This window comes from Drosophila bipectinata, chromosome 3L, assembly GCF_030179905.1.
Source record: "Drosophila bipectinata strain 14024-0381.07 chromosome 3L, DbipHiC1v2, whole genome shotgun sequence".
NCBI classification, from domain to species: Eukaryota; Metazoa; Arthropoda; class Insecta; order Diptera; family Drosophilidae; genus Drosophila; species Drosophila bipectinata.
Genome location: NC_091738.1, coordinates 7,230,960 through 7,256,110, shown reverse-complemented (window position 1 = coordinate 7,256,110; position 25,151 = coordinate 7,230,960). Strand labels below are relative to the sequence as shown.

Below are 25,151 nucleotides of genomic sequence, written 5' to 3'. Positions count from 1 at the left end.
TGTACAGCCCTCTTGGCCAACATCGCTCTCCTCTTAGTCCTTCTCCTCTCTTAGTAATTCAATGCAAATCAATCAATTAGAGCGTCGGAGCCACTTAATTTGCGTTGCGTGAATTGCTGGGCAAACATTGACATTATTGCGGACAGTGTGCTGTTTATTTTTAGATAAAAAATCAAAGGCAGTGTTTATATTTAGATAAGGGACAGGGGTTGGGGGTCGTGGCCGGCAAGGGTTAAAATCAGCCTCGCGCGGCGCGAGAGATGAGAGTTCACGGAGAAGAGAACGATCGGGGTGGAGAGTGGAGAGTCGCCACCAACAGCTGTTAAGGCGCCAACCGCTCTCCGGCTCTCTCTCTCGTTCGGCCTGCTGTTTCCGATCGCTTAAAACGTGCTGCACAAAAAAACTGTAAATCACTTGGAAACGTGCTGCCGGATAGAACTCAAGTTCAAGTTTCGCGGACTATACCGAATAGTCCACGACGAAAGTCATAAAAAGTCAAAAAAAAAGAACATAAAAAAGTAATACATAAAAAAAAAGGTCGAAATACCCCCCCACTTGGCTCACACATTGTTTGTTGTTGTTGTGTGGTTCCTTTCCTGCCAATTCGCGTTTTTCGCTGTTGTTTTTATCGAAGCTTTCGTCCGTTCTGCTTCCATTCTGTGTGCGTGTGTTTGTGTTGCGCCATCCGCCCTGTGGTCGATTTGTTTGTTGTCACCCCCGCGATACTGAAAAAAAAAACAAAAACAAAAATAAATAAATAAACAGCTAAATAAAAAATCGAAAAACAAATAAAAATAAGGAAGAGGCCAGAGATCGTCAAACCCTTTATGCTAATCATTGAGCAGCAGTTTCTGAGACTGAGACGTGCAGTGGAAAATTTTCGACTCCACTTGCGTTGAGAATTTCGTCATCAGTTTCTGCTCCATTCCGTCGCATAATATTGTTGTTCCTGTTGGCGCCCGTGGCCAAGTTAAAAGGTAAAAAAGTTTAAAAAAAAATATCCAAAAGACCACCTCAAGTACGTGTCAATTATAAAATGAATTTCTGTCTGACGCTGATTTCGATAATGCTGTTACTGCGTCTGCGGCTATTTTTGGTGCAAAAGATCTTTAAAATTGTGAATATTTTCATACTTTTGGTAGCAATTCCCAGCGACACCCAAGAATCAAAATTTACTGCACAGTACAAAAAATAAGAAATAAGAACCGGAAATAAAATTAAAGAAATTTTAAAAATTATTCAAAATGTGTATTAAAATATTTTCTATAAATTATATAATATCCTTCTTTCAATACCACTATTTTTCTCAGTGTATAGAAAAAAAAAGGAAAATTGACGGCACATTTTCGCAGTTGGAAAAGTGTCAAAGAAAATGTGAAAGTTCATTGCGAAGGCAAAACAATTACGGAACTAAAGACTGTTTATGCTGTTGGCCCAGAACTTCTGGCCCGATTTTCAATTACTGTCGGCCAAATTATTAAGCGGGCCAAAAAAAGAGATAAATCAAGCCAGGTCCAGGCGTACAGCGGAGCAACTGCAGCATGTGACTTGGGGAGCTCTGGTGCTTTCAAAACTCTGCTCTGGACAAAACTGGTTCTATTTTGGATCTCAGGCCCAGGGGCTATGTTTTTTTTTTTTCTTAATTTTTTTCGACTTGTTCTTTTTTTAATGTTTTTGTTTTTGTATTTGTATTACCAACAAAACTAACACAGTTTCAGTTGTAGCCGGCACGTTGTGCCACGTTCTCTGACTTCTCGTTCTCTCTCAGTCTTTCACCTTCCCCTTCTTGGTTCGCCTAGTTCTCTTTCATTCCCCGCGGCGCTTTATGCTAAGTTTGTCTGCTTTTTATGCAAATTTTTAGAAACAACAACAACAACCCCAACAACACACCAAACACACCAGCAGAAGCGTTCAAAAGTACCAAAAACTCTTTTTTAGGGGAATTTCTGCTATCAGCACTGAGTGTGCCACGCCATTCCTCTGCCCCTGCCGGCTTGCCACAACCACCATCCCCTATACGACCCGAAAACGAAGACACCCTGCTTGCGCCACACTCCCGCCCCCACCCTCTTTTTTTTTGGACACTTGCACCGCACGTGAATTGTTTGCTGCACTTTGCCAACTGCATTGTTAAAAAAATATAAAGTTTTTGGGGCTTAAAAACATTAATTATTTGAAATAATAGTTTTGGGGTAGATATTTAAAAATATTGAGTGTTAATGTTAAGTTAGGTGCTTAATATCAATCACATAATGTATTAAAGCTTAAATACTTTCATTACAATTTAAATTAATTACAAGAGTTAAAATATGTACATTTGTGAGAAAATCTTAATATTATATGAACCTTTTTTAAGAATTTTGAAAGAAAAAACTTATACTTTATCATAGTTTTCCAATGAATATTCTCAATTGAAGCAAAATATATTTAAAAATCTCCAAATAGTTTTGATTTATAGTCATAATAAAAGTTTTGTGACGAAATATGTTTGTAATGTTGACCTAAGGGTCTTTTTAAAGTTTTAAGATACTAACTTATTTAGTATTATTTATATTATTAAAAAAATTCTTCAAAAATTTTGATTTTAAAGACAAATATCTATATAATATATACAAAAAATGGTTGAAAGCTTAAAATTATTTGGTATTTGTGACGTAATCAGTATATTTTTTAAACTTTATCCTCATTTAAGTTTTAAAACTCAAAGTATGTCAAATTGTGGTTTCCTAGCAAGTATTCTTAAAATAATTTGGTTTAAAAGCTAAAAATCTATAAAAAAAAATCAGACAGCCCTTAATAGTTAAGTATTTGTGACGAAATATATGCATTGTTTAATCTAAACCTAGGGTAGGTTTTAAAACCATTAATCGTTTCAAGTCAAAGTTTAGAAACAGATATTCTGAATATCCATAAAAAACGTTTAAAAGCTCAAAATAGTTGGATTCTATGATTTGTGACGAAATCTTTGTACTATATTAATCTTAAACGTCATACTGATAAAGCATAGATAAGAGCTGATTGTGATATGAGCCCGAAATGCCCAATCAATTGGCCATATTGGCTTTTTGTTTTTTACTGTGTGGCAAATATTTGTAGATGGCACCCTCCTGGTTCCCATTTGAACCACGCCCCTCCCCAGCTCCCCAGCGGTTGCAGCTGGTGAGTAATGGCTCAATAATTTGGCTTTCCCCAGCACACCCCCCACCCCCCTCCCTTAGAAAGTCCACGTTTTTTTGCAAAAGTTGTTGCTGCAGTCGCGACCCCCGATAAACACACAATGTTAACTAGAATTTGTTTATCTCCACTCGACTCTTGTACTCTTTTTCTCTGTTTTTTTTGTTTGTTTGTTGTTTTTGTGCGATTCTCGCGGTATGTTGTTGTTGTTGGCTCTTGTCTGATATTTAACCAAAATGTATCATGACGCTTAAAGTTGGGCTTTATTGTTATTGTCGACACTTCTGCCGTTCTGCCGTTCTGCCGGCGTTGCAGTAATTGTGGCTTTACACTTTTGTTTACACAACTTGCGGCGAAGCTGCTGTTGTTGTGTTTCGCGAATACTATTTATTGTTCCTCTGCACGGTTCACAGAATTTGCTCCATCGGCCAGCAGCAAATCGAAGTATTTAATAACAATAGTTGGCCAGTAATTCAGTGAAATAAACAAATATTTAATTATTTATGCATTCGGTTCTGGTGTGAAAAGTATCAACTGTCAATTAGTTTACTGTAATATTTAAGAAATAAATTATCAAAGAAATGCTAATGAACTTTTAGAAAGCAGATTACAAAGCCCCCAACACTTGCTTGAATTGGAATATCATCCGAATAGAATTTCAAACTTATGTTTTGTCTACTACAAGCCTTTCAATATTAGTCACTTTTAAAAATAAACCCCCTAAAAATTATTCATAGGATGCAACACCCTTTAGATAAGGCCGGGCCTTTAGTCATGCCCTTTAGATAAACAAACTCACCGACATCTGTCACCAGAATTAATCATTTGTTTTCGTAATGTATATAATATATATCTGTAGAATCCGCAGAAATCTCTGATATTGATATGGCACTCTGAGAATAATATACAACGTATATCGTATCAAAACAAAAGAAGTTTATTTGCTGACTCGCATTCGGGTAAGAACATCCATTGCCAACTGTGTCGATTTCAGCTGAAAAACGATATAATAAACCATTGGGAAAGCCATATGTATTTTTAAAAACAGTTGACGAATATTTCTGGCCAGATCGTGATAGCCAACTGCTTATCGGGAACAGAAATAGAACCTACGGGGCGGGCACAAGTCATAGATTGGGGGTTACAGGTTCTATTAGTTAACCCCCGCCCCAAAGTCGATCCGCCTGTCAGTCAGCTAGTTCGATCGGTCTGGTCATTACCAGAACGGCAATAGACTAATTAAAGTTTCGTTTTCTGTTTGCTGTTTGCAGTTGGAATTGGTTTTCAGTCGATTTCGTTTGATTTTATTATTTATTTATTGTTTTTTGTGTGGGTGGTGGAGCGTTGCCAAACAGTTTCATTTCGTTTCAAATGTCGTGCGTTTGTTGGTTTTAATTGCAACTGGCTCCAAGTGCTTTGAACCTTTGAACGATCGAACACACTGCCGATCATAAATCCTTCATGGCCTGACAATATTTGTCACTCAAGTGGAAAGTGGAAGTACGCTGCTGAACAAAAGTGTAAGGCAAGTTTAAGACCACTTCAAAAAGACCTTTACTTTCGGTTCCCGATAAGAGTCATTCGGAATTTCTTGATAAGTATTCTACTCTAAACTACCAAGTAGTTTACACTTCTCGATAGCCAAGATTACTAACCTATTCCAACAAATTCCCCTAAAATTTGTTGCCTCAAGTCCCAGTTCTCTAACTCTAGGTTTATAGCCATAAATTGCATATCAGGTGGTCTTATAATCTGTCTAGAATCGGTGGAAATAATATTTATGGAGTGCCAAGATTTATGTCGGCACTCAAGCAATGCGTTTTCAATTATCAAATATTTTAATGCACTCATGTACACTTAATATATGGGCACACTCCAGAATAATTACCGTCGTGGACGGAATTCTAGGGAGATATGCATATCGGTAGGTAGGCCATATCTCGAGTACTTTTTAAACTGACATTTTTACGTTCGAGTGGTTCTGCTACCGTATTGTGTCCGGCGATAAGTGGGCGGGGAACAGGGCCACCCTTTTCCGGTCAGAGAAATAGGGCACTGAAAAAAAAAAACAGTTAAAAGTAATTAGCCAAAACATATAATTAAAATTTATAGTTCTATTTAGTATATAAGTTTAAAAACTCTATATATATTTTTTAACTCTGTAATAAAAGACACTTTATCGCTTGAGTGATTTCAAGTTCAATGTCAGCTGCAGTTGCATTTCCAGTTGCAGCTGCCACAGCATTAGCCTGAGTGGTGACTGTTGCAATTCGACAGAACCGGTTTTTGCAACTTGTTCGCTGCGGCAGCACGTGAATGCAAAAATCTCGGTGGTAACTGTAGCAGAAGTAGGTAGGTAGGTAGGACCAGCAGCTGACAAACCACCAGGAACCGGTTAGATCTGATATTTTGTGATCGGGGTGGAAAACCTGAGTGATAAGATGCCCTGGCACGAGACTCTTTATTTCGCCAACAAAAAAAAATTCCAACTGATTGTTGGACCTAGCCCATTTTTAACAATTGCATAATCGAGCTATTTAAAAACCTTTCTCTCATATCGGGCATCAGGCAAGGCGGCTAATTGACGTGTCTTGAAGCCAAATCAAATCAATTTTAGGATCCCGACACGTAATAGACAATTTGATAATTTGATAATTTATGAAGCCGCCGAACGGCAAATCCCATACATTACTGTCAATTGTTTTAATAAATTGGAGCGGAATCTCAATCGAAATCGAAATGAATGGCTAGCACACACAGCACCCTGATAACGCTGACTGCCTTAGACTGTTTATCGTTTTTCAAAAAAGTATAAATACGTACATATATGTATGTATAAATAAGAGGTATGGTACATAAACGTATATTCGTATACAAACAATAATTTAAATCAAAATTAAGTCCGACCGCCGTACGATCGATCGTTTGGCGTCATTTCGCCAGAGAACGCTAATGAACCCATAAAATTGATCACCACGTTAATTTTTTGAAACGCCCCCGCCGCCACTGAAGACCCCTTCAGCCAGCCCGACTTTTTGGGGGGATTTAAAATGTAACACCTTGGGATTTTATGGAAACCTGTGGCCATTCGGCTAGTGTTTGCCTTTGAGTTGCCTCTAATTTTGATAACATGCAACCTGAGACCTGAGACTGACTGCCGTTCGTCGTCTAACTGCCATAAAATGTGTAAATTTATTTGTTTTCCTCGGCTAGGTGCACTTTAACGTATCGAATTTTGGTTAAAGTCACGCGATCCTCAATGGATCTTTCAAAGAAAATAAAAGAAATCAGCTGACGGAGAGAGATATCACTTTTCTCATGAAAGAACCTTAATCACTAGATTTCAAGAATGTTTATTGAAATTAGAACCTAATTACGGCTCATACCTCCTGTGAAAATAGCACTAAGCTTCAGTAACATTCATTGAAATTCTGGGGCTACAAATATAGTATGACTTTCCAAATAATATTATACAATAAAATATATATCTATAAGATTATCTAATTTGTGTTCACTAGTTACTTCAAAAGTTGTATTATCCAGGCTCTGTTTTATTTTAAAACTAAATAAAAAAAGATTGATGTATGATGTATTACTCAACTGAACACTCTTAAACTATTACTTAAATATTAAAATATTAAATATTACCTAATTAACTTAAATAAATATTTTTACAAACATTATTAAATCCAAGGATCAGTTAAGTAAATTAAGGACTGATATGATAGACAGGCTATACACTTTAAATACCGACAACCTTGAAAGAGCTTCCGCCTTCTTGTTTTTCTTTTTTTTTAGCCATTTATCAAGTTGTGAAATCCTTTTATTAGTTAATAACCTTTACCGTAACACGCCACCGACTTTTATGCAGCGAGTTGGCAATATCAAGGCTGACAAAAGCCAAAGTTTGGCTTCTTTGTTTGCCCAGAAACTTAACTTTAATCCGTGGCCTGTCGGATACGGTGACGAAGACGGGGACGAAGACGAAGGAGGCACATCAATTTTTTATCGTGGACACATATGGCAAACAAGCCCCAGAATATCCAAGGCACATGGCTGGTAGTTCCCTGTTAAATACCGCAAAAGGAAATAATAATAAAACAAAAAACCCCTGCCCAAGACAAATACTAGTCACATTTTCTTACATAATCAAGGTGGCCAAGTGAAAATTTTTCGCCCAACCGATGGGGGCGACTAAGTTAAGGCGCTGCGTCTAAGCACGAGACTCATGTTGGATTGTCTACGCGATATTGGCGATACGATACGAAGCTCAACCGCACACACTCGCTTACACAGATACTTATGTATGTAGATACACAGCTACAGATACAATGGCTACAAAATGCAAACAAATACTGAGGTAGTTGGTTTGTTTTTGTTTTTTTTTTTTTGGGGTGTTCGGGGTGCTCGTAGACGTACTTCGGCTCACATTCGAAACGTTCTTGGCGGCAGAAAGAAGCTCACATAAATCAGCGCATTCGCAGCCGCAACAGGTTCACACGGCAATCGGTCGCCACGGAGCTAGCCTCGCCTCGTGTCCTGAATATCGCGTATCCGCCAGGTGTTCCCGCTGCCCGGTCATATCCTCGTTTTCGCCCTATTCGCGACATTGGCTGACGTGTAACCCTGGTAGTGGTTCGGTAGTGCTGTTTCTTAATTGAATTTAGTTGATGACAGTTTGGTTTTCGTCTTCATTGCCACATCGCCTCGTCCTGCCACTCAGTCTGGCGGCTCTATCCTGAAAGGTGCTTACTGAATTATTGAGGACCTGCGGACACGAAACATTTAACAGCTGCAGCCAGTTGAGTGTCCTGTGTGTGTGTGTGTCTGTCTGTTTGCCTTTATTTAGTATGATTGACCGGCCACGCCCTCGGCCATCGAAGGGGCAGATATTAAAGTCAAGTGACTGAGCCGCTAATTAAAATTAATTTTTGTTTTTGAATTTCAAGTTAAATCGTTGCCAGAGTAGGTTACGAAATGAATTAAAATATTCGTTGTAATTTTGGCTGAAAACTGTGTTTTTTATTAATTCTAATAAAAATTTAAAAAAGTTAAAAGATAAGGCCTAATTAATATAAATTTTGATTAAAATTTGTAGCTAAATAGTAGCCAGAATATGTTACGAAATTAATTACCAGATTTTGAGTAAAATAACATGAAAATATATTTATGGTTTCTGGCTTCAAACTGTGGTTGTTTAATTTAATTTTTAGAATCTAATGATTCTGAAGTCTAAATTAAACAAATTTTAATTTTCAAGTTGAATAGTTTCGAGGGTAGGTTATGAAATCAACGAAAATTATATGAGTTAAATAAGCACTTAAAAAATGTATAATGTTTTTGGTTTAACAAATGTATTTATGGTCTTTTTTTTTTTTAATATTTAATAGATCAGTTGATGGAATATATTTTGGTAAATAGTTTCCAAAGATTTTTTAATCTTCTTTGAAAATGTCGAATTTTCAATTTTTTTGTTTCTCTCTGTGTACCAATGATAAAACACCGAATAGTAACCAAAATTGAGATGCAGATCAAGTCAAGTGAGTGATCATTAGAAACAAAGGCATACCGCCACGAGGCGGCAGGCGTTGATTGCCGCATTCACATTCTTGGAGGCATCCAGCCTCCCTGCCCCTTCCCGCATAATAATTGAGTGTTTAAATAACGCAAATTGATCACGAGCCGTCAACGAAAGTCGCGTGCTCCAGCGACCTCCTCCCTTCTTGGGGCACCCCCTTCTGCCAGCCGCCCATCCTATGCGTGTGGCGGCCATTTGACTTTAATTGAGTCGCGTCGAACCGTTTTTATGGCGTCCCTCTGGTATATGTACATATATACTATATTTTTGTGCGGCATCGCTTTCAATTGGCCTCCTTACCAGTGACAACCAGCAACAGTCGAAATTGTTTATTAATGAAATTGCGTTCCAAGTTATGTTTATTGAGTACTCAGTATTTTTTTTCTAATTTTTTTGGTTACAGGGCGTTGAGTTTTGCTGCCCCGAATGCCGAGATTCTTGGAGCACACACAGTGGCCGCAGCAAATCACCAAGCACACCTTCAGCTCGATGCCCATCTACTACCTGATTATCAAATAGGAAAGCTGAAACCATAAAGAAAATCTTCGGATTGGAAATCAAATAATAAAACGTTAAAGGACAACAGCCAAGATGAGCTTCAGTTCGGCCAGCGGGAGGGAGAACAATGTCCGTAAACTCTCCTTCCTCGGATTCAATACCAAAAAGAAGGTGAGTAAGCCATCAAACGGATATTATATAATAATTTGGCTATATAGATTTCGGCTATAAATAAGCCGGACTTAATGTCTTTCTGACTTCTGTCTGGAAAATTAATTAGGCAAATGTGGGGAATGAGCTCATAGCCCCATCAGGGTGATGATGATCCCGATACAACTTTTACCCAGTCAAGGTAGTACGTACCTCTAACTCTATAATACCGAGGAAAAAATTAATATTTTTTGCTGCTCAAGTAGTGTGCCGGTAGTTTTCCATTAAAAATCACTTTTTAAATGAATTATATTTTTGCTATAGCTACACGGCTATTGCCAATTTGTGAATAATTCATTCGCCAGCCGCCAGCGCGTAATGTCAAGTAATTGTTATTGATTTTTTGTTGTGCAGTTTTGTTGTTTACTTTTCTACACAAATTTCCGCAGTGTGTGTATGCTGTTTTTATTATTATTTATTTTATTTTTGGGTGCCGGCATGCCCGCCAGCTACTGACTGACACAATTTAGAAACCAGTTTCCAGTTTCCAGCAAATCGATTTCAGTTTCAGTTTCGATTTCAGTTTCGCTTTCGTGCGAGTACTCAGAGCACTAGATCAGATCGCCTAATCATGCATTCATTCATGCCAAAGTGCCCCACACGCGTTACAGTTAGCAAAAAAAAAACACACAAAAAACATCTATCTAGCTTTTGTTTGTTTTTTTTGCAAATATTACGTATACGCAGCGTTGTCGACAAAAGGCAAAAGGCAATTGCAAAGGCGACTAGTTGTCAGCTTAAAGGCTAAAGCTAAATGCGAAAACGCATTTTAATTGTGCAACTGTTTGAAATATAATGTGTAACGGTAACAGGAAGCTAGTTAGCCATTCAAATGAAGGAACTCACACCCACAAACGGCCAGAACACACACACTATGTGGCACCGGAAATCGATATTCGTGGTCAAGGTTGCAATTCTGACATTGACAATGAAAAGTAACTGTAATGGCTGGCGATTCATTGACACCTGACCAAAGGTGAAAGCATCCAGAAGCTATAATAGTAACCTCAATTAACTTAATTGCACCATTAAGTATGCCATGATTTAGGAACAAAGACGAGTTCAATTAGACGAGTACAGGATGCATGTTAGTTTATGATATAATCATCCCTATTGGTAGTACATCTATTAAATATTTATTACATATGACAGTCATCAATCAATTATGTCCTCAACGCCCTTGCATAATTCATCCAAGCCGAGTGTCCTATAATCTTGAATATCACTGTGTAGGCGCATAACTCAATTAGCCGTTACAACTCAGCCGTTATCGCTAATTACCAAAAACATACACACACACCCATACAGACACATGGCTAATAAGCCCTAATGGCCCACTGTTGAAAAGGCCATCAAGTGAATAGATTTTTGTGCATAGTTCCACAATATTCGCAAACTTTTTGGAGAAAAGCTTTTGGCACACAATTCGCAACAACACCCCCCCTGCAGCCTTATTTTCCATACAAAACACCAAGTGTTGGCCTTGAGCGGCCTTGACCATCATTCTCTAGGAGTATGTGTATGTGTGTGTCCTGTAAGGACGAAGCTTTGCCATTAATTATGCACTAGTTGGTTGGCCAGGACAGGCCGAAAAAAAAAATGGTGAGCCAAGCTTTTTGGCCCGAAAGCTTTCCTGCGGGTGGCCCCAAAAGTGCATTCCGATTTACGTCAGCGGGTGGCCAGGATGTGGCAGGAATTGTGGGGTAGCTGTGGGGGCGGGGGCAGGGCTGCGTAGTAAAGCACCCGTCGCAACGGCCCTGAAGACCCAAAATCAGCTGAGCGTGGCCGAGGCGCTGCAGCGATGCCAGCTGAGCTGTGGAGCTGGGGGAGCTATGCTACCGTTATACGCGCGCTTTCGCCCACGCATGCGCCCTTGCCCCCAGTGGCAGGTAACATGTGTGTGCCGCAGCAGCACCAGCAGCAAAAATTCATGGCCCATCATTTGCTGGGAAGCATTCCCAGACAACGGACCCCCAAAGTGCTGCTGGCCGTCGTGTGTTTTTGGTTTCGCCAGCCAACCAAAAAAAGAAGAAAATAGATTGGCGGGTCAAAGTGCAACAGGCAGAAGCGTGAAAACTATTACGAAAGTTTCGTTTGATTGGAAAGTTGGTGCTAAAAATATAAATAGAGCAGAGTGAACCACATTTGGAGAGCCCAAGGTAAAACCAAACCAGTTGAACTTGTTTGTTTGATCTATAGAACGTTAATCAGAAGCCAGCGAAAACTTTTCAAGAGCACCCAACCTTGAAAAATGTTTCCAAAAGGCCCACTCGCACACACACACACACACAGCTAGCTGTGGAAAGGACTCGATGTCGTTGTCGTCCTTTCTCCACATACAAACACATTTTGAAAAATTTTTATTCCATTTTATTAGTTGTTCAGGCTGCCTGTGTGTCAAGTTATAGGCGAAAAGTTGGCAGCTGGGCACAACAAGTGAGTTGGATGAAAGGCCATGTTATGCCACACGCACCCAAGCTCAGAAAAGGATACACAGATACAACCCATACAGCCGCACATCCGACGGAAATTTGTTTTTGCCATTTTGTTCCAGGGGTGTTGCATACTTTTTGGGGCAATAAAACGGCTCACCGACAACGGTAAGGAAAAGGATACTCTGAAATGTTACCCCAAGCGACACCAAGGGGCACAGGAGTCATCCGCAATGCACACACGTGTGTCTGCGGTCATGGATGTATGTATGTACGTAGGTCCTGGCGGGTCCTGGGTGGTGACTGTGTGTGCGCCTTCTTCAAAAACGTAATAATAACCGAATTCCATTTCGTTTGCCGGATTGATGATTGACTGTTTCGACTGTCGGATGGGATTTTGCGGTTTCGTGTTACCAATTTGTCTGCATTATAAAAACGTTTTGAATTATTTACCTTATTTCATGCATTATTTATGGTATATACTCTGGTATATATATACACTCTTAGGAAAGACAGGACCCTGCAACCTTGATTTCAGTTTTCTTTCGCCAACTCTGCTAAGGTTTAATTTAAGTTCGAGAAACTTTCGCTTATATAAGCTAGATGGTTGCCTGGCAGTAGGAAGTTTTTCCGGTTCGGTTGGGAAACCTATTAAGTGTGGAATTTCTATAAGGATTTTCTTCGCCGTAAGCCTGTGAAGTTTTTCAGCTCGTAATGGGGAAAAATTTCAATGCAGAAACCCTTTTATTAACCAGAATATTTTACGCCCGCTAGGCAATAAATAGAACAGGCCTTTTCCGAACACACACGAACACACACTTACAAAGATAGAGAGGCTTAGTGTGCCACAAATTGACCTTGAAGTATGCAACACAGAGAGAGAGCTACATAGGAGGTGCGTTGTCAGCATGATTTCCCATCACTAGATTACATTTACGATGCCTTTAACGCCATAGCACCATTGCCTCCGCCCAATGACCAGTTTAACCTTTTGCACGTGCCCTCCTGCCCCTCCCCCCCAGCCCCTACTGTCTCTTCTCCAGGATGTCCTGTGTCCCGGACGGTCTGCTTGTGCGAGCATTTCCGCTGCGGAATTCACATTAAATTAACACAGATACACAAAAAGCAACACACACCACTGCAGAAAGGCTCGCTGACAGTCAGACAAAGCGTTATAGAAGCATCGTTAATTTGTGCAAACAACAATAACCAACTGCGTAGCAGCAACAGCAACAGCAAAAAAAAACAAGAAAGGAAAGCTAATTTCGGGCGGAGCCGAAGTTTATATACCCTTGCAGTTAAAACCGGATATATATCGCAAACATCGGATATAGTTGGCCGATCCTTATGGCAATAGGAATATGTAATCCAATTTTTTACAATACAAAATCTAAAAGAAATCCCAAACTTCTATCTTCAAAAATACGAAAGTTGATATTTCTACCAAATACCATTTCCGATCGTTCAGTTATATGGCAGCTATGGGATATAGTCGGCCGATCCTAATGAAATTTGGTAGGTTGGATCAACTGACCAAAAATAGAATCTGTATTAAATTCCAGCTTTCTATCTTCAAAAACACGAAAGTTGGGTCATTTCCGATCGTTCAGTTATATGGCAGCTATGGGATATAGTCGGCCGATCCTAATGAAATTTGGTAGGTCGGATCAACTGACCAAATATATAATCTGTACCAAGTTCCAGCTTTCTTTCTTCAAAAACACGAGTTGGGTCAAAGTTGGGTCATTTCCGATCAATCAGTTATATGGAAGCTATAGGATATAGTCGGCCGATCCGGGCCGTTCCGACTTATATACTGCGTGCAAAGGAAAGAAGGGTGTGTGCAAAGTTTCAAGACGATAGCTTTAAAACTGAGAGACTAGTTTGCGTAGAAACAGACAGACGGACAGACAGACGGACAGACGGACAGACGGACATGCTCATATCAACTCAGGAGGTGATCCTGATCAAGAATATATATACTTTATAGGGTCGGAGATGTCTCCTTCACTGCGTTGCACACTTTTGACCAAAATTATAATACCCTCTGCAAGGGTATAAAAACGATGAAAATTCAACCAAAATTATGCACAGGGTCATGGAAAAATTCGACAGCTGCAAACAAATAAAAAGTTTTGTGTATACTTGCATAAATATATCCCAAAGTCAAAGTCAAAAAAATATTAAATTTCTAGCTAAATGGGTTCTTTTTTCTTTCTTTTTTTTCTTATTTATTTAAATTTATTTTAATGTTCAAATTATTTGGAATCTCTGGCCTTCTTTTCGATTTGAAAACTCAAACAGTTTACCAATAAATACAAAAGTTATACGATAGGTCCCCGAAGACAAACTTTTAATCTGCTACTTGGGCCCTGGGCAGAAAACTTATTCGCTTGACTGTATGTGCTGACAACAACAACAATAACAACAATAGTTGGCAACTCGCAAAATCTTAACAAGTTTCGCTTTAGCCGCAATTTGATTCAATTTGGCAAGTTTGACAAAAAGTTGTTTAGGCCACGACCACATAGCATAACTTGCTTATGACTCGTAAGTCACGTGCCGCCGCTCACTTGCCACTGAGTTGCTAGCTTTTCGCGCTGCCTGTTACGGCTGCTGCCTGCCTGCCTGCCACCCGATGTCAAGTCACATCAGAAACACTCAGCCAACTCGGCGAACTGAACTCAAGTTGCAGCAGCAACTCGATGAAAAGCGTGGAAGCCGCTTACATGCTACATGCACGCCCGAACTTTTCACTAAGGCTTTTGACAATTTGTGGCAGATGATTAGGTATAAAATCATCATCATTTTTCTCCTTTGAAAAATGTATATATACTTTTATTATTATTAATGGTGGGAGTATATTTTTTGAAGGCAGTTTAAGGTCCTTTTCTTAGGAAGCAAGGCAGAAAAGTAGGCTCCTTTGAGCTTAACGGGAATGAAATATTATTTTGAAGCTTGTGAAGTGAAGATAGTGAAGTGTGTATATTCATTAAAAATATGATGTATAATTTATTAATAAATATAATTAAAAATTAAACTTTTAAATCTATATTATAGATGGTATTTCTTTCTTCTTCTGTTTATTTGAGACTATTAGGTCTCCTTTTCATAAACAACCTCTTGAAATAAATTATTATGGCCCACCAAATACCAAAATATAATGCCAAAATATCTCATTTTATTACCAATTTCCCTACTGGCTATGATCTCATTGGATTTCTAATCCAATGGCCAGCTACTGTGTGCAGTTGGGCTGTGACCCGACCCGAGTCGACCCGTGCATACTCATTTGGCTCGCTTGGCTTGGAACAACGCTGCTAAACAAACAACAACGAAAATTGACAGTTCAGACAGCCAGGAGGAGGCAGTGGGCGTGGCCCAGGGCGGACTGTGGTGGGTGTTGTTTGTTAGATGGAGGAGGAGGAGGAGTAGGAGGAGGTGGGCTAAACATACCATCGATTATTTTGATAAGCGGCAGTGACATGCTGCATAAAGTGCGACGCTCTGTTGGAGGTTTACCTGCCTGAGTGGGTGGCCTGGGTGGTTACATTATGATGGGCATCAAGCTAATGGCCGAATGACAAAATACTTTTACTGCCGTTCTGTACAATTTTTTGTGGTATCTCTAAATCAGCAATGCCAACAACTTCATTATTGTCTAAGCAGCAGCATTAATATGAACATCATTAATGGCAACGTAGTGTTTATCGATTAATTAACGTAACGTGGCGCGTTCCGCTATGGCTTATCACACACACACTGAGCACACACATGCAAAACCTAAACACAAGGGTCAAACACATACATACATATAGTATGTATGGTCATTGGTCTTCCTTCGCCGGTGGACACATTGACGTTCCCACGTGCAGGCTCTCAGCGTTATTAAATTTTTTCTATTTATAGACTCAAACGGAAACTCTGTTTGCCTTTGTTCTGTCCCTGATACCCTACCCCCCCTTTTAGTTTTGCTTATCTGACCCTGGCTTATCAGGAAGTGAATTGTAATTGTCAAGGATACTCGTGCTATCCTGTTCTAGTCCCATGTATTAAAGTTGTATTAAATATTAAACAGCTGCCGTGGCGAGTCCTTAGCGGGGCCTGGAAATCGCATTTAGTTAATTCCATTTGCATTTAGGTTGTACATCTGAGCATACGATAATGTTCATGTTGACTTGGCAAACATAACACATACATAGTATTATATATACTGTGCCAAGTCCCTGGCACTCGGAAGAAGCGTCATTAAATACCTGGCCCCCTGATGTTGACTAACTTGGCCGGAAAATGTGTGAACATACAAGCAGTCGAGGTGTTTTCATTAAAATGGGTGCAGTGGGATTTCTAATTTCTTGGCATAAGTTTGCCGTTCAAACAAACCGCTTTAATGGGAAAATTAGGAGAGTGCTTTTAAAGCCAAAATATCAACAAAGAACTCTATCTAGGTCTAAAATTCAATTTGGAATAACCTTCCCCGTGATTTTCCTTGGATTTCTTTTATTTTTGTAATCTGATAGCCATCAACAATTGTTAATAATTGAGTTTACTTTTTCTTTTCATTTCGTTTTTATTGCCGAACGGCGATGATGATATTCTGGGATATTGATGTTAATGATTGTGTTTGCGGGAAGTGCGCACAACATGCGGGCCGGGATGCTCTTGGAGGCAATCAATGCCTTCGTCACTATGGAAATCAATTGAGTTCGATTAAAACCAATTACAAACAACGCCCCAAAACACTACTCTTCCATCCTCATATGTCATCTACTCCCAAAACAAAAACACTTTTTCCACCCTTCTTTTTTTTTTTTTTTTTTTTGAAAATAGAATAGAATCTTATGTGTGGCATTCGCACTTGGTGGGAAATGATTAATGTTGGCAGCCAGAAGAGTGGCCCATAACCACAGCCATAGCCAGAGACCCCCTTCGAGATGTCGAAACCGAATCGTGACGACGAACAATAATGCTCTGCGAGTCACATGACTTGTCTGACTTTGTTTTTCCTATAGATTCTTAATTGAAAAGTATTTGTGCTGTCTCTTGACTTGACTCATACCCAACGTGACCAAACGCATGAAAACAATTGAATAACGACAATTGGTGTCTCGATTTTCCCATTCTTTCATATAGTCCGGCAATGAGGATCCCGACGAGGTGCTGCTGGACTCGGAAATGGAAAAGGTGTTTGCCGGCAACAATGCACGCAAGGAGAAGTTCGATGTAACCACCTTCCAGGACAACACCCAGTTACCCATAGGATCCCGAAAAAAGAATAGCAGTAAGTTGTATCCCCAGATTATATAAATCCAATTATATAATTTCATAAATCTTTTTATAGTTCGCACAAACGATCTGAATATCGAGGAGGATTCGGAGTACGAAAGCCAAACGGAGCCTCTAAACAATGCACAAAACTATGATGACATCCCTGAGGACTGTCCACTAGTTTCCGAGCGAGCCGGACACGGTGACCACTCGGACAACTCGGCGGACGAGAAGCGGGTCCAGTTCGGCGACAAGAAGAAGCTAGTCGTCACCCCGCCCAACCTGAGCTACGATGAACAGCCCACGGACCAATCGCACGAACGTAAACGCAGAAGAAGGTAAATATTATTTTTATTCTTTATTTTATAATTTAAAAGCCCACAATAGAGAATCTATTGAGACTTCATTGTAATAGTACAATGTGGCGTATACGTGATATGTTGTGATGACAACGTTACGTATGCTTAATATTTGACAACAATAGGGATCATTGAGATTTCAAACAGCTACATGTTTTTATTGCATGACTAGGAAGGTATTTAAATGCAAAATACAAAAAAGACTACACAAAAGAATCAATTCATATTTAATTTATTCTTGATATTCAACATATTGAGCTTTAATATTTATAATGTCTATATTTTTTGGTTTATAGCCGCCATCAGTATTATAGACAGCGTAAATTCTCACATCAGGACAGCGTGGAACCCAAAAAGACTCTCGAGGAAAACGGTGATGCAGGTGCGCGTCGCATCTCTGTCCAGCCTGAGGACACGGCATTGGAGGTACGATTACAACACTCTGCTTAGAACTTCGACCTACCCCCTGTGCACTCTTCCCTTTTTCCCCCATCCACAAACTAACATATAGTTTAGATCATTAACCTGCTATTATATATTGTATCTCTCCAACTCTCATTGCTAACCTCGAACAAACGTATGGATAACTACGCACCTGTAGACAAATGGCCAAATGCCGGCTAAACAGGTTGACCATCTTATCCTTGGCCGTGCCCTTAGTCCCAAAAATTGAACTTAACTTTTGCCAATAGATCTGAGAGCCTTGTTATTAATCTTTATATTTCTAAACACTTTGTAGGAGGCTGATCTCAACGAGCTGAGATCACATCGTTCGGACGACCCGCGTGCCTTGCGACGCCACAAGATACATCATTCATCCATCAAGCTACGCGAGTTGCCGCAAATAACTATTTCTCCCTTCACCAACAAGAAGCCCGAAGTGGATCACAGTCCCCATGAGGTTTGTTTTAAAGGACATCCCTCATTTGAAACTACTTTTTAATGAAATCCTTCAACTAGATATTTGTACAACTGGATGAGCTCACTGGCGTGGGCGAGGATCGGGAATGGAAGGAGACTGCCCGCTGGATCAAGTATGAGGAGGATGTCGAGGAGGGCTCCGATCGCTGGGGCAAGCCCCATGTTGCCTCTCTCTCCTTCCACTCGCTGCTCAATTTGCGTCGCTGCCTGGAAACGGGCGTTGTCCTGCTCGATCTCAACGAGAAGGATCTGCCCGCCGTGGCCTATCGTGTTGTGGAGCAGGTACTATAGTTTATCCTCTTAAAGAACCTTGTTTAACCCATGCGGAAACCCTTTCTAGATGGTGATTGAGGACCTCATCGACATCAATGACAAGCCCTCGGTGATGAGGTCGCTGCTCCTGCGCCATCGTCATGTCAACGAACACCAGGGTGTGCTGCCTTTCACCAAGCGAAAGTACAACAGCTACACCAGTCTTCAGGTGAGTTCACTTTCCAGCTGTTATCACCATCCCTACTCACCTGGTCCAGCTAACACATGTACTTCACATAATGCTCATAATTATTTGAATAACATATCGTGCCTGTTCGCTATAAATAATTGGCTTTCGGTGACAATTGTGACAAAAGTTTGTTAATCCCCATATATGATCGTGATCATTTATTCTCTTGTCTATTTCTGCCATCTCATGACTCATCACCAAAAAAACAACAACATCAAACTATAATTCTCAAATCGACCAACAACAGCAACTTATACCCAAATCGGTAATGAACAGCCAAATTGTATATATCCATGATCGTACAAAGATATCTTATAAAATGCTGCTTTGTTTCCAAAACTTTTGTGTATCTCTTGAATCTTTTTCTTTCTTGTGCGTTTACTGATGATTTCGTTTTGCCGCCAAAACAATAATCACACTTACACACTTTCCACAACACTCTTGCACTTGAAAACAACAAAAAAACAAAATATACAATAGTTTCTATGGATGGGGGCGGAGTCCTCGCAACCACAACAGCAGCAACACCATCAGCTGCAACAACAGTTCCAGCAGCAACAGCAATCCCGAAACCTGGCCAAAGCCAGGCGGAGCATATGCGTCACCTCCAGTGCCCCGCCCACGGCAGCGATGTTGAACTTGGCCACTGCCACAGCCGCGGCGGCAGCCATCGACCATCGACGTCACTCCACGATGTCCTACCTGGGTGTAATGACCTTAGACCCCGTTTAAAACGTCCCTAACCTTTTGTTTTGTCTCCCAGTAGTGGCTATGGATCAGAGAATGAAAACTAATCGATGTGCAAACCAAAAAGGAATAGAATCCTGTTCAGTTTTGATTAGAAATTATATTTATTTAAATTAAAGAATTATTATTTATTTATTTAAAGTTTTTATTAACCTATTAATACGTTTCTAATCATTCTCTGATTTAAACACTATGGAGTCTCCTTAAAAGCCTCGGAAATGCGCTTATAGAATACGCGATATTTCTTTTTAGCCAATCCACCATGTTAGCCACGTTCCGTAGCCCTTCTCCCCCCTTAGATCCACTGTTTTTATGTGTGCTCTCCACCTCCACCTCCACGATTGGCAAGTTCTCAATTGTGACTCTGACTGTGTTGTTCTTAGCCCTCTCTTATTAGCCCGATTACACGCCACTCTATAACTCCAGCCTAGACGCACTCTGTTTCAGATTATTTTGTTGGCATGACGCTACTAATGTCTGTACCAGACTTTTATTTCGCTTTGCATGTCGAGCTTGTTGTGTACTTGTGTTGTTTTTAATGGAAAATGGAATGTCCTTTATTAAATTCAATGTCCTTTCACAGAACCTCTCCGGCACGGATGACAAGAAGATCAAAATCATGCCGGCCAGTGAGATTGGCGGCAGCAAGCGAAGCAATGAGCTCAAGATCGACATGAAGGACGACTTGTATTCCTCGTCGCAGGAGGATCTTAAGAAGCTGCAGAACGACACCATACTCAAAAGGATTCCCGCCGGAGCTGAAGCCACCACTGTGTTGGTATGTTTCTAATCAGTCCCTTAATATAATCCTGAATTCTTGATTGAATCCTTCTTTTTTTAAAGGTCGGTGCCGTGGAGTTCCTTGAGCAGCCCACCATTGCCTTTGTCCGTCTGTCGGAGGGTGTCCTAATGCCCACCCTGACCGAGGTCCCTGTCCCAGTGAGATTCATGTTTGTGCTGCTGGGTCCCCGGAACTTTGATCTGGACTACCATGAGGTGGGTCGTTCCATCTCCACCCTGATGGCCAACGAGCACTTCCACGCCATTGCCTACAAGGCCGACGATCGCAAGGATCTGCTCTCGGCCATCAATGAGTTCCTGGACGACTCGATTGTGCTGCCTCCCGGTAATTGGGATCGTCACGATCTGCTGCCCTTCGAGGAGCTAAAGGCCAAGAAGGACTGGATCCGAACGCGCAAGATCAAGGCCCTGCAGGTGAAGCGCGACAGCGAGATGATTAAGATCGGCAAGGACGAGGAGAAGGCGCTGCTGGAGAAGCAAACCCTGGGCGCCATTGGTCTTGGGCCCGGTGGCGACGGCGGTGGCGGTGGAGGCGACGGTGGCTCTGATGACGAGGACGGGCGGAAAAAGAAGCGACCCAGCCCGCTGGAGAAGACCCATCGCCTGTGGGGTGGCCTGAGGAACGACCTTAAGCGGCGGATGCCCATGTACAAGAGCGACATCCTGGACGGCCTCAACACTGAGACCCTGGCGGCCACCATCTTCATGTACTTCGCCTGCCTGTCGACGGCCATCACTTTCGGTGGCCTCGTTTCGGCGAAGACGGACAGCTGGATCGGCATCTCGGAGACACTGATCTCGTGCTCCCTGGTGGGCATCATCTTCCATTGCCTCTCTTGCCAGCCGCTGGTGATTATCGGAACCACAGGTCCCCTGCTGCTCTTTGACGAGGCTCTGATGGTCTTCTGCACCAACAATAATTTCGACTTCCTGTCCCTGAGAGTCTACGTGGGCTGTTGGCTGATCGTCATCGCACTGACTGTGTCCGCCTTCGAGGGCAGTGTCTACGTTCGACTGCTCACCAGATTCACCCAGGAGATCTTCTCGGCGCTGATCACACTCATCTACATCGTGGAGACCATGATGAAGCTGGTATCCATTTACGAGCAGAATCCCCTGCTGCCGGACTACAATCTCCCACCTCCGACTCTAGTGGGTCACGATGTTAATGGTACTTCTCCTGTCAATGCCACTGGTGTGCTCCTCAACGTGACTACTACCGCCACGCCCATGGGTCCATCTGCCTTGCCAAAGAACCAACCCAATACCGCTCTCTTCTGCACCATCCTGACACTCGCCACGTTTGTGGTGGCCTACTATTTGAAACTCTTCCGCAACTCCCACTTCCTCGGACGCAATGCCCGTCGTGCTCTTGGAGACTTCGGAGTGCCCATTTCCATTGCCATCTTTGTGCTGGTGGACTACCTGGTGCCGGCCGTCTACACCGAAAAGCTGGTGGTGCCCGAGGGTCTGTCGCCCAGCGATCCCTCCAAGCGAAACTGGTACATCGGCTTCAATGCCACCTCCACCTGGATTCCCTTCGCCTGCGTTGTGCCCGCCCTGCTCGTCTACATCCTGATCTTCATGGAGTCCCAGATCTCGGAGCTGATCGTGGACAAGCCAGATCGTGGCCTGAAGAAGGGCTCTGGTCTCCACTGGGACATTGTGCTGCTGTGTCTCCTGAACTGTGCCTGTGGATTGTTTGGCATGCCCTGGCATTGTGCCGCCACAGTGCGTTCGGTGACGCATGTCTCTTCGGTTACCATTATGTCACGGTAAGTAGCGAAGATAGAACATATTTTAGTTGAAATATTTTATAAAAACATCAATTCTAAACAGCACACATGCTCCTGGTGAGTCGCCGAGGATTGTGGATGTCAAGGAGCAGCGCTTGTCTGGTTTCTTTGTGTGTCTCATGATCGGTCTTTCGGTCCTGATGGCTCCGCTCCTGCGTCTGATTCCCATGGCAGTGCTGTTCGGAGTGTTTCTTTACATGGGTGTGGCCTCCATGAGTGGAGTGCAGTTCTTCGAAAGGTAAGGAGCATAGTTCATAGATTGTTTATTTATAATTAATATTTTTTAAAAAACAGAGTAAGGCTGTACTTCATGCCCGTGAAGCACTATCCACCAACGCCCTACGTAAAACGTGTGCGGCCCTGGAAGTTGCATCTGTTCACCACCATCCAGGTGTTGTGCCTGGTCCTACTGTGGACTGTCAAGTCTTCAAGGTTCTCGCTGGCCTTCCCCTTTTTCCTGATCATGATGGTGCCAATCAGACAACAATTAAATGCTCTCTATAAGCCCGAAGAAATGCAAGCGGTAAGAGATACTTAAGTTATAAAATAGTTTTCAAAAAATTATAATTTTTTTTTAATTTCCAGTTGGATGGCCAAGAGGCCAAGAACGACGAAGACGAGCCCGACTTCTACGAACAAACCAACCTACCAGCCTAGTTGAAAGCCCCCAGTGTCCAAGGGATTCGAAAGGATCGGATCGGGAGAAACATTATTAGTTTTAGATTGAAAGTATTAAAGCCAAGCCACGTTTTACGATGGTTCCAAATAACAAAATCACAACACGATTACAAAACAAAGCTAAGAGAATACACAAATAGTATAATATTTGTTGCTAAAATCTGGTGTAACGTTAACGAACTACCTGCAATTAGTATTTAGAGAAAAGCCACAAAATCATATATATATGAGTACACATATATGAGTATATGTATGTATACAGATCTGAACCACCCAGCGCGTATATCAATATTTAAATATTTGTATAATATACAAGTAGTTGTATATGCGGGGCCTGCACCTTGTGATTGAAAACGGTTGAAGCTTAAGACGTATAACTTTCGCAGTGCCACACAAAAGAAAGAGCGGAATCGTGTACCTAAAATTTAACAGAAATCAAGAGACAAATTGTAGATTACTAACCATTTTAGCCCGGGGTCAGGGTGGCTGGGATGAGAAGAAAAAAGAACACACACAAAGCATATTTTTTAAGGGGCAACGCGCAAAGTATGACTTTGCCCCCGGGCCATTGATCAAATCTTGAAATCGTTACCTCTGAAAAACGACGTTGATCCATCCCACAAAAAGATAAAGAAACTTTCAATATATACACACCATCACTCGGAGAAGAGAAAAAATTTATTTATTTAGTTGGATTTTTGCATGTATTATTAGCAATAATTGCATTTGCATATTTGCATACACAAACTACTAATTATAAAATCGGATAAGTCCTATCAAAAAATCGAAGCAATCCAAAACATTAGAAGAGAAAGCTATACAAGAACACGGAAACTATGAGGAACTTGAAAACTATTTAGCTTCAACTGGCGTAGTGATAATTAGTGTCAAACACACACAAAACCCAAACTCCCCTCCTAAATCTGATTGGAGAAATCTAACGAACAATTGATTATATCTAAAAAAAAAAATTATTGTTGTGCGCACTTCCTATGGAGGGCCTACTTTTAAAGTGAAGGCCCTCCAAAGTGTCGCAGCCGCTGTAAGTTTGCCTTCTTTGTATTTAGTCAGGTAACCCACAAAACACACACCCTCACCCACAAACACATTGTACTTATACATGACTATATATATAAATCCCCATATACTATATAGTACGTTTCAAGGATTATTCGTTCGGAGCAGCGGCACGCTGAGAGCCCAAAACTAAACTATTTTTATGTAACTTGTATCTATGAACTTGTACTTACTTCTAAGTAGTTGTTGTCTAGTATTGTTTATTCAAATTCAAATAAAAATTTAAAAACTCAAATGATTTGTTTTCTTTAAATAAGATATAGGGCTGATTTTAGTTTATCGTTTTATTTACTTTTTTGAGATGAAGATTGGGGAAGATAAAGCCATCACTGTGGGCCATATAGTGGAAAACCCCATTTTCGAGGGATCCCAGCACGAAAAGTGGACAAAAAATCTAAAAAATATTTTGTCTCAGGATTTTGATGCAGAATGGTGGGAAATGGATCCAGAAATCGTTTAAGGTACTCCGCTTGAGAATCGGATGAGAATTGTGGAAGATATAGCCATCACCGTGGGCCATATAGTGGAAAACCCCATTTTCGAGGGATCCCAGCACGAAAAGTGGACAAAAAATCTAAAAAATATTTTATCTCAGGATTTTGATGCAGAATGGTGGGAAATCGATCCAGAAATCGTTTAAGGTACTCCGCTTGAGAATCGGATGAGAATTGTGGAAGATATAGCCATCACCGTGGGCCATATAGTGGAAAACCCCATTTTCGAGGGATCCCAGCACGAAAAGTGGACAAAAAATCTAAAAAATATTTTGTCTCAGGATTTTGATGCAGAATGGTGGGAAATCGATCCAGAAATCGTTTAAGGTACTCCGCTTGAGGATTTTGATGCAGAATGGTGGGAAATCGATCCAGAAATCGTTAAAGGTACTCCGTTTAAGAATCGGATGAGAATTGGGAAAGATATAGCCATCACCGTGGGCCATATAGTGAAAAACCCCATTTTCGAGGGGACCATCACGAAAAGTAGACAAAAAATCTAAAAAATATTTTGTCTCAGGATTTTGATGCAGAATGGTGGGAAATCGATCCAGAAATCGTTTAAGGTACTCCGCTTGAGAATCGGATGAGAATTGGGAAAGATATAGCCATCACC

At 41.1% G+C, this 25,151-nt stretch overlaps 1 protein-coding gene across 4 annotated transcripts; it reads left to right on the top strand.

Moving 5' to 3' along the window:
- The first annotated feature begins 417 nt into the window (after positions 1 to 417).
- Ae2 (Anion exchanger 2) lies at positions 418 to 24,276 on the top strand. Of its 4 annotated transcripts, XM_070279692.1 has the most exons (14): positions 418 to 977; positions 9,156 to 9,421; positions 17,026 to 17,173; positions 17,234 to 17,498; positions 17,816 to 17,945; positions 18,259 to 18,420; positions 18,480 to 18,722; positions 18,781 to 18,921; positions 19,423 to 19,650; positions 20,273 to 20,467; positions 20,533 to 22,265; positions 22,330 to 22,524; positions 22,581 to 22,809; positions 22,872 to 24,276. In XM_070279692.1, the coding sequence occupies exons 2-14, from the start codon at positions 9,344 to 9,346 to the stop codon at positions 22,941 to 22,943; spliced, it is 3,819 nt and encodes a 1,272-aa protein (XP_070135793.1). In that variant the 5' UTR covers positions 418 to 977; positions 9,156 to 9,343; the 3' UTR covers positions 22,944 to 24,276. The 4 variants fall into 4 exon arrangements, with proteins under 4 accessions (XP_070135793.1, XP_070135791.1, XP_070135792.1 ...); XM_070279690.1 differs by lacking the exon at positions 19,423 to 19,650; XM_070279691.1 differs by lacking the exons at positions 418 to 977; positions 19,423 to 19,650 and adding an exon at positions 7,781 to 7,919.
- Positions 24,277 to 25,151: the final 875 nt, after the last annotated feature.